This window comes from Cynara cardunculus (assembly GCF_001531365.2).
Source record: "Cynara cardunculus var. scolymus isolate 2C chromosome LG 2, CcrdV1, whole genome shotgun sequence".
Taxonomy (NCBI): domain Eukaryota; kingdom Viridiplantae; phylum Streptophyta; class Magnoliopsida; order Asterales; family Asteraceae; genus Cynara; species Cynara cardunculus.
This window is the reverse complement of record NC_037529.1, coordinates 59,612,852-59,623,665: the sequence shown is the minus strand read 5'-3', so window position 1 is coordinate 59,623,665 and position 10,814 is coordinate 59,612,852. Positions and strand designations below refer to the sequence as shown.

General features: G+C 34.8%; 1 protein-coding gene across 1 annotated transcript; it reads left to right on the top strand.

The window, feature by feature from the left end:
• The first annotated feature begins 1,310 nt into the window (after nt 1–1,310).
• Nucleotides 1,311–5,760, top strand: LOC112506219 (protein FAR1-RELATED SEQUENCE 5-like). Its single transcript, XM_025110237.1, has 6 exons — nt 1,311–1,587; nt 3,296–3,954; nt 3,998–4,095; nt 4,187–4,445; nt 4,560–5,007; nt 5,447–5,760. Exons 1-6 carry the CDS (start codon nt 1,311–1,313, stop codon nt 5,758–5,760), a joined length of 2,055 nt encoding a protein of 684 aa, XP_024966005.1.
• The last annotated feature ends 5,054 nt before the right edge of the window (nt 5,761–10,814 follow it).

Here is a 10,814-nt window from a genome sequence, read left to right as displayed (position 1 = left end):
AAGACCGTGAATATCATTTGAAAAAATGCTATGGAATTCCTTCCTGTCGAGCAGGTAAATTTTAATTTGTTTCTTTCAATTATGTTTTATACAATTGTGATTACGTATGGGAGCAACTAGTTTTTCAATTCTTTTCGGTGTAAGATCAACTTTCAGTTTTGGAGTTGATCTCTGAATGAGTCCAGAGATCTTTTTACCAGAGGTTGAAAGTTGGCAAGCTGAAGGTTTAGAAGAAGCCTTCTTCAACTTTTGGTTTTTCTTGGCTTTTTAAGGAATGTTAGCAATAGTTTTACCTTTGTTTAAGCATTTTGAAGATTATGGAGTGCCTTCAAGAATGGGTTTAGACTCAGATGTAGAGCAACACTTAGTGGAAGAGGTGTATGGAGGAAACAGAAGTTCCAAACTTTAACATGGATTTGTCATTGACATGGTCTTCTTGGTCTGAATAGTATCCGAGACAACTCTTAACTTTTGCGGGTATCTGAGCATTTATGACCTTATTGGTATTAATGGAGGCTTTACACCATCCTTCAATGGTATCCTTTTCAGCTTTGAGTTCAACAATAGCTTGTTCACGCTCAGTGATAGCTTGCTTACATTCAATATCGATTGTTTGGTTTACAATGACTTGATCCTTAAGATTTTCTTCAATCTTAATAAGTTCTTTGATTTTTGAATGGCATTTTTCAAGTTGTTCTTGTAAATCAATATTTAGCTTTTTCCAGCTTCGAATTTACAGTTCAGTGCATTATAAAGGTCTACAGTTAGTGTATCCAACACAGAGACTATCCGTACCAAAGATTGAAGGATCATTCAGATTTAATACCTGAGTTGAGGTTGTAGGATCATTTGAGGAGGATGTGATAACCAGGTTCGGTTATATAACTTGGGGTGGTTTGAAAGAATTTGGTGAGTAAATTAATAATGTTTATGTGATTATATTTTTTAAGCAATCAACTATGATATATATATATATATATATATATATATATATATATAGGGTATATTTCTTTTACAACCTCCCCTATTTGTACAACCCTTGCAACCTCCTTTTTAACCAATCAATGAATACTATTTTTTTTAATTTATTTTTTAAATGAAAAGGTTAATATTGTCATTTGCTAATTTTATATAATAATAATTATTTTTAAATAAGATCAATAAATATCTTATTAATTATGAAACCATCTAATTACTATTAATAAACTGAAACTGATATGGTAATTAAAACCTTACTAAATAATAGACAATATACAAAATGGATGGAATCGATAGAAGCATATTGTTGTAGAATAATTTATCATACTCCTATGGATCCCATCTCCTTCAATGAGACATTCGTCAAGGATATCTTTGATGAAATTGGTGGCATTAACGGTAAACGTAAAGGTTTTGATCTTGATCGTGAAATTGCAACTGCAACTAATGATGGTACAACACAAGATAAATGCAATTACTCAGCTAGGGATGAGGATGGGTGCATTCGTCAAAATGAAACAATACCTGAGCGTAGTGACTCGATTACGGGCAGAGTTTCTGCAGAGTTTGACGATGATGATGTTGCGTCCTTGAGTAATGAATCTGAAGGTACTGTTTTGTTCTCGTAACTATAGTAAGAACTGCAAACTTGTAATGAAACCCCAAAAGACATCACAGAGTTTGTTGATTGCTGTCCTAGCATTATGAATCGTCCATGAACACCATAGTCTGCACTTGGATCAACTGTTGGGAGAAGGAGGGTGGCCTATAATGAAACCAGATTTTGCAGGTTATACAACCAGTTATGGATTAATCTAGAAAGAGCTAATCTCAAAACAAACAAAGATTAACAAATATCAACTTAATGAAATCCAATTAAAAAAAATTCTAAGTTTATGTCATTATCTATTCATTATTGTTGATTTTCGGGAGGGAAATGAACATTATGGTAGGAATATATGTTCTACTTCACTAACTAGTGCAATGTGTCGAGTCATCTGCTTCTTCGACTGTAAGAACTGGGCCAACAACTTGAGCTGCAGCTGGTTTCATTACACTTTATACATATTAGTAGGTACAATGAACAAGCTAAGATGCATATGGTTTTAATTCAATGAACAAGCTAAGATGCATCTGGTTTCATTATAGTCTGATAAAGGATACTGATGAAACCAATTTCATCTTCGTCTAAAATAACAAAGATTTCAACAATGCAACAATGTAACCAGAGACAGGGGTTATATGGAGTGGGCAGTTTGTATGCTCTTTTAACCATGCTTCTAGGCACTCAACATGATACCCATGACCACACCTTTCTAACATGGCTAACCGTTCACCCAAGACCACCTCGCATAAGCACACGATGCAGTCGGTTCGAGAGGAGTTAACGGTGAGTTCCTTGACTGTCATGTTATGGTGTGCATGAGGATTAATGGATGAATGTTTTAGCAACTAAGACTTGACATAGGCAGCTATCATAACCATCATCATCATCATCATCTTTAAAATGTAACCAATGAAATTAGATTCATTAGCAACTAATTTTATTAATACACTATATGTCAGTATGTCAAAGTATGATTACAATAGCACATAGGTATACGTGACTGTTATGTTTAATTATGTAGACTTCATATTATGATATGCACTAATTAGTAATTATTAAAACGGATGGTGGACGTATCATACGGGTTTGGTTAAAAGTACAGCAGTCTTCAAACTTTTTACATTATATCTAGTTATTTGTCGCATTAAATAGGAGTTGGTTTCACCACATCGATCATGAGAAAAAGCCAATAATCATCACCTAATTGTCATCCTACCAGCATTGCATATATCTAATTTTGTTTTTGTGGGCATTATCAATCATATCATTGTTATGTGAGGAAACCTTGTTCACAATGCATCTTATGTAGGCATAGCATGAGTATCCATTATGTAGAATCATCTAACAATGAGTATGAAGAATATTGACATTGAAGAATGATGATGAAACCAGTTTCACAATGCAGTATGTTTTCATTGGCCTGTCCTTTGCCCTCAACATGTAGCCACTCTATTTGGTTCAAACTCAAAAGCAGATTAACATGATGTTATTTGTTACTTACATTATGTCTTTTGCCCACATATTCATCAAATTATAATCATGTTGTTGTCTTACTGTTTTGAATCTAAATGCGGCTTTAAGATACAAATGCATTAATATAAGATTCATCTTGGAGTACATATGTACTAAATATGTAGCGAAGACAAATACTGGTCATTCTTTATGCGTTTTTTATTACTGAAAAACAACTTGTTTTGGTTATTGTTGTAGATTATCGATATCAAGACATGGGGGAAACGTCTGATGGGTCGAAATATTGGTTTCCTAGTGTAGACGTAAAATACAAACCTAAGGTTGGTGATTCTTTTGAGTCTGTAGAATCGGCTGAGAAAATGTATCGGAAATATGCCAATGAAGCTGGGTTTGATATACGTTTATCTAACAAGAAGATAAATAAGCTTGGTCGTATCACGTCTCGATTTTATGTGTGTAGTAAGGAAGGGAGGCCACAAAGTAAGTATTTTGATTCCTTAGATGTTCTTCCAAGTGGTCGTACATTCCGAAATTCAAATATCAAGCGTTCCGGTTGTGGAGCATGTTTAAAAATTCACTTTGTTAAAGAACCGAATCAATACGAAGTTTACAAGTTTGTTGAGCAGCACAATCACATCCTTTTTAATAAAGAGGAGATGAGGTTTTCACGTTTTAAAAGGAAACTCCACTACGCTGATCATAAGAATGTATTTCATGGTTCTAGCTCCAAGGTTGGCGTCACCAAATCTCATAGATTCATGAATGCCGTTAAGGGTGGTGTAGATTCATCGGGTGGCACTGTAAGAGATCATCAAAACTTCAAACGCGATATGGCATATTTTGTTGGCAATACAGACGCACAAATGTTATTAAATGTGATGGCTAATAGGAGGAAGGTTTGTCCTGAGTTTTTTTTTCGAGTACAAGTGTGATGACAAGGAGTTGTTAGCAATTTTTTGGGCTGATGAGACTGCACGATCACATTATAGGGAATTTGGCGATGCAATCTCATTTGATGCAACGTTTCGGACCAACAAGTAAGTTGTACTTGATATTAAACTATTATGTTGGTTTTATCAATACTCTATCTTATTCCTTGTATTTATTTTCATTGTTTATTTTTGATAGGCATGTTATGATATTTGTTCTGTTTGTTGCAATTGACAATCATAAGAAATCCGTTGTTGTTCGAGCTGCATTGATTCATAATGAATCTGTAGTTGATTACACTTGGGTATTAAAAGCGTTTGTAAAAGCACATGGACGTCAACCATGTTTCGTTATCACCGACCAATGTGCGTTGATGAAACAAGCAATTCCCATTGCATTTCCTGAATCCAGGCATAGATTGTGTATGTGGCATATCACTAAAAAGGTGAAATCAAAGGTAATTAAGATGATAGTTTTTTTGTAGTAATTTTTTTGTTCATTTTCATTTTTAATGCAATTGTTTTGATGGTTTACTTGGCAGATTAGTAATTACCTCCAACACCGTACGTAGTTCGTTAGCGAATTTAATAAGTTGGTGTGGAACGTTCACCTTGGTCCTAATGAATTTGAGATGCAATGGAACAATCTGATCGAATTTTATGGATTACGTGGAGATCCATGGTTGGATGAATTGTACGATATTAGGGAGTCGTGGATTCCGGCTTACTATAAGGATTATCATATGTCAGGCCTAATGAAAACAGCATCCAGGTCGGAGAGTATCAATGCGTTTTTTAACGTTTATGCACATTTTTGGCATGATCTTGTTGTTTTCCTACGTTCTTTTGATAATGCAATTGAAAGTCAACGGGCAACACATGGGTCGCTAGAGGTGACAATCAAGAGCACGATTCCTCGATTGGTGTCCCCTTGCAAGTTAGAAGCACATGCAGCAGAGGCGTATACACGGACGATATTTTTCGAAGTTCAGAAAGAGTTAAGAAAGGCTGTTTGGCTTTGTGGCTAGGATGGAATCACCGACGTTGGTGAAACTAGAGTGTACACCATTACTCACAAGAACAAGGCTTCGAAGTTCACAACAAAGTACACGATATTTACTTTGTCCAATTTCGTTTTGCGCCCCTTATTGTACAATATTATTTTAACGAACAATATGATTTGGTCCTCCCATATAATAGGTGATTAAGAACAAGATGGAAAACTCCTACGATTGCAGTTGTAATTGTTTTGTTCGTAATGGGATTTTATGTCGTCATACTCTCAAGGTGATGTTAAATGACGAGGTTGACAGAATTCCCGATAAATATATACTTCTTCGTTGGTGACGCAATCTAGTTCCCGTGGAGTGGTTACCAACCCGTTCCAGATATGGTGAAGTTGATGCAGAGAAAGAGAGATTGATGAGTGTGGCTTATTGATATTTTGAACGTATTTTAGGTCGAATCCGAAATGAAAAAGACATTTTGTCAAGATTTGTTGACCAACTCGAACAATGGGATTCAAAGGTTGACAGTGAACTTCATTTACAGTCACACACTGAAGAGACCACAACGTCTATTAAAGAGTTTCTTGGAGTATCTCAACCCGAAACTGTTGATGTTCTTCCTCCCACCGGTATTCGAAACAAAGGTTGTGGAACTGGTAAGAGACTTATTAACGCTGCAGAGAAAGCAATTTCAAACGGAAAAAGCAGAAGAGAAAGTGTCGCCTATGTCGTCAAATGGCTACACATGATTCCCGAAATTGTCTGAAGCGTGATTCCATTTAAGTTATCTTTTTGATTTTTTCGTATCATTTAATTTTGAGATGTTATTGGATTGTATTGATGGATTTTAGTTCACTTTGATTACAATGTTTAAACTGGTCATTCTGACATTTGTTACTTGCATTTTTTATATGACAACCTTATGGATTATAATGCCTTTGTGAACATGGGTGCATCCATTATGGATTATAATGAATTTGAAATTTTGTTTCTACTTAATTTATATTTCCGAATTTGTCTTATCAATTAATTTTGAGATGTTATTTGGCTATATTGTTGAGATTTAAGTCACTGGATTATATTGTTGTCGTATCACTAAATTTCATTCACCTATGTGTGTCTAGATTCATGATAAACTAATGGCTATGTATAAAATGTACTGATGAAACCATGTTTATCACCTTAAATATGATTCTAAGTTCATTGGTAAACTTTATGTCATCATGTGAAGGCATATAAAATGTACTGATGAAACCAGGTTCATCAGCTCATATATGAATCTAAGTTCATTAGTAAACTTTATGGCATCATGTAAGGGCATATAAAATGTACTGATGAAACCAGGTGCATCAAAGTAAAAGTATATGCGAATCTAATTTCATTAATACACTATATGTCAGTATGTCAAAACTTATGTAGTGTACTGATGGAACTAGGTTCATCAATTAGATTATGCGGGCGTTGACCTACATAAGGAACATGATTGAGGAGATCGATAAACTAAATGAATTGTCCTGCCATATGATGGAATGTAATAGTAAACTTACTTGTTCAAGAAAACAGTTACGGCATAGACTATATGTATGGCATAGAATCCGTCACCTACGAAAGATTACAGATCATTTTATAATTTCCCTGCAGTAAAAATGACATATTAAGTACTAATCTTAATGTATTAAAAATAAGTAATCAAGTTATCAACTTATACTTGCCTGAACAATCTTTTCAGGATAATCAACTATTCATCCATTCTTTATAATAGACTGACAAAACGAGAACAAAACTTCGTATCAGTATCTTATTTGATATACTTAACTATATGAATCAATGTACATCAACTTGAGTACCTGATAGATCTTTCTGGTGGTGATATTGTTATAACTTGTGAATCTGGTGTCATCGAAATATTTTACTTTAATGAAAAAAGCTCATAATAATAGACTGATCAACGTCTAACAATTTGTCAAACCATGAACTCAAATATTGTACATCCTCATCAAAACCACAATTGTCAATACCTGATGTTATTCTATGTGATTGTCAACAAAAAAAAGCAAACACAATCTTTAAACAAATTGATATATGATATAAAAGTGACGAACACATGCCGTGAATAGGCAAGTATAATGTACGGTGTTATGAACACAATATAATCATCAAATTTCATATGCACCCCGTCATGTTGAAATGCCAAAAGGAGAATGTTTAAACAAACTAGAAAATTCAGTACTAGATGTAAGTTCTTAAACACGTCTACATGAAAATTCAGATTTGCAGTCTCTCTACCCTTGTATTGTGAGCTCACTTCCTTATCTTACCATGGACGACTTCATCGATAGAATTGAACTTTTCAACTTCTTTAATTATGTAATCCTTCTTGACGTTATAGCTGTTCATCAATATCTTTGCTACATATTTCATTCTCAGGTTTGCGATTTGATTCTCTTGAATTTTACTTTCGGGTGCCAATCCAATCTTCCATGATTTCATATCTCCCATGTATGTTTCCATATGTCTCATTGTGAACACACCACAATCATCAAAGTTATTTTTTGTCTGCCAGTCCAATCTCAATCTTTCTTGACCAGTTTCATCCAATTCTTTACCTGCTGCATGTCCTACTGCATTCAAATGTCTGATCATCAACCTTTGCTGCATAAACAGGAAGAAATGCTTAGCTCATCTTCTTCAAACTTAATGGAGAATGCAGTTATAAGKTAGTATTTGATTCATACCAGGATATCCGTTATGAAATCATACATTTGTAGAAGGTGGTCGTCATCGGACACTTCTCTATATCTGTTGTCTATGACCACAATTGATGGATTCTTCAAATTGAACACCACAAGATAGTAATGTCCCTTATCAAGCAATGGGAAGAATACCTATTATTTGATCATGTTGTCAAAGTAAAATTCGGGTGAATTCATATTGAATATAATTAACTGAAAACTAGATTCATCCAAAAGATAGACTTGTGAAATTAGATTCATAATACACATGATTATTTGAAATAAGATTCATTATAAACATAAACTAAATGAACCTTATATTAATGCAATCGTATTAAAATATACGACTGTTTACATAATCAAGACATCTAGAAAAAAAACAGCAATTAGATTCGCATATTTGCAATAGTGTATCAGATTCATTGATACGTTTGACTAAGTACATATTGAATATGGTAGCAAAATACAGCAATTAGAATCTGAAATTGAAAAACATACCAGGTCTACGTTATGCATTTGTACTACTTCCCAGTTCTTTTTCGCAGAAGATAACAAACCCTTTTTGAAAAGTGCGTATTGGGTATTATGATTGACGCTCTTAGATCTTAGCTTAGTGTATCCCTGTCATAAGCAACAATGTATCTATGGTTTATATTGATGAAGCTGTTAGACAAGGAAAAAAATGCTATTTAAAATATTTTCCTTCTCACGTACCATAACTTCCATGTTAAAAAAATAATGACGCAAGGAATCCCTATTCCGATACCGTTCCTCGTAGTTAAGCAATGTCGCCCATGCGTCTATCACACTTACGTAAATTGTAGTTGTACGCCCCAAGCTAATTGCATGCCGATGTAGCTTTGTATCGTTTGGTGTTGAAAACAACAACTCGCTGCATTTAAAACCGTCGAAATGATAAATAAAATATGAAGACGGATGACATGGTGGTAATAATTGGACAAAGAAATTTTCATATAATAATAAACTTACTACTTTCCTCCAAGCCCAGCAACTACCCATTCATGTATTTTTCTTTTTTCTGGCGTCACGTTCAGGTCAACTGCTCTAATAACAAAAGGGGACCTGAGATGGTCACCCAACTTTAGTTCACGTCTTGTCGCTCGCTCCACTTGATATTTCTTTGCATCTTCGGATACATTACATCTTTCCACCGAAGGACATCTTTCTATACATTCAGCCTCTTCATGCAATACCATTGACAAAGGTTCCGATTGCTTCATTAGACTAATAGCCAAATCAAACTTTGGAGGAGTAATGGCTGCATATGGTCTTTTCATCTTTGACGTTGATATAGTATTTTCGACTACTTTATCAACTACTTCAATGAAACCAGGGCTTAACCAAACCGTGGGCAGTGGTTTTTCATTGAACCCACTTGGCTGACTTACAACAATATCCAATGAAGGATGTCCATCATTTTTGCACTTGAATGATCCTTCAATCCACTGGAATGAGTGTCATGTGTCGTGTTACATGCTCCTTCATTGAACATTTCATCCAGCTGTTTCTTGTATTGCTTGAATTCTTCTTCATCTGGAAACTTGGACATCGCTTCTTTAATTTCCATCTCAGCCTCCACTCTTGCACTTAAAACAACAGCGATCTTAATAAGTATTCGTTGAACATGATCCTGCATTTATTGACATTTAAATGTATTAGAAAGTGCATAACTTAAATAAGTCTTATATATTGTTGCAAGCTGATGAAGCCAGATTCATCACTGTGTGTTAATTGAAACATGATTCAGTAAATCACTGTGTGTTAAATGAAACATGATACGGTGTGTTAAATGAAACATGATTCGGTAAAATCAAACCCTTTATAAGATGTGTGCCTATGTCAAACATGTGTGCCTAAGTTAATATGTGCACTAGATACTGTGTTCCTTATGCGTAGTGCAATTCTGTGTATGCCAAGTTTTTCTGCATTTTATAAGATGTATAATGCATTGATTTCTGGATTTCAGTAGCCTATATATTTCTAATAATTGAACTCGATGCAATTCAAGTACATGTACTAATAGATTTGAATTTTCTTCTTTGGATTTAAGCTTGACTTTCGGTCGTATGTACACGATAATAAGCAGTTTCATGAAAATATAATACATAAATCGAACCTCTTTGCTCAGATGTGTCGGTGTTGATGTTTCACCGATATTCTCTTGATTTGAAGCGTAACGGTGATGAACTTCTTCACTTGATTCAGCGTTAGATCATAGAGGTAATAGCCCGAACCCTCCGTCTTTAATATCTGTTGATTGTCTTTTCTTTAACAAATCAAGGTTCCATGCTGAGATTGCATGGCCCTTGTGCTCCACCACAACTTTTGGACTTATCGTCGCTTCCACATATAACAACTGGAAATGAAATATTGGGTTTGTTATGTAAAGATTTTTTGTAGTTTTATATTTAGAGAAAAACTTACAGCGAGGTATGTCAACGGTCCAGCATAGAAGCACATTCTACCACCCCTTCTCCATCTTGACTTGCTTTTTTTATCTTCCCATAGATGTACTTACACCAATCTATTTATGGAATTACGTCCTCACTTTCTATTCTAGAGACGAACAAAATTGCAGCATCCCATCCTATTACATTCAACCATCAGATTCACGAATAGAATAAGAAAATTCAGTTTGAAGTTGAACCCTGCATCTCCTGAACTTTGTATTATCTTCATAATGTCTTTCGGCCGCATCTTTTTCTTATCAAACTGTTTCCTCCAGTTAGCTGTCATATTTTTTGAATCCTCCACTTAATCCATCTCCAGAATATCAACTCCTCCCATTCTCAAACCCAACAATTTACGGATTGATTCAATTGTGATTGGTATTCCACCATTCACAACCTTCAACTCCATCTTTTTCACGTCAAGGTTGTTGTTGATCCTCTCTCTCAGTGATTTGATGATAATCCTTTTTCACCTATACGTTGTACTTATGTTTCTGTATTTTCAGTTCCAGCGATCTTTACTGAGTATGTTCAGTGATCGCTGAAGAACTTGCATTGTAAATCTATCAGAGATAGCAATACTTCAAGAAGACAACACTCACACCAAAGAACCTTCA

Excerpts from the sequence above, each read along its gene's own strand:
- LOC112506219 (XM_025110237.1), top strand. The coding sequence starts at position 1,311 with ATGGATCCCATCTCCTTCAATGAGACATTCGTCAAGGATATCTTTGAT. Across the intron at positions 1,588-3,295 it reads CTTGAGTAATGAATCTGAAG|ATTATCGATATCAAGACATG; the intron begins GTACTGTTTTGT and ends TTATTGTTGTAG. Across the intron at positions 3,955-3,997 it reads TGATGGCTAATAGGAGGAAG|GAGTTGTTAGCAATTTTTTG; the intron begins GTTTGTCCTGAG and ends TGTGATGACAAG.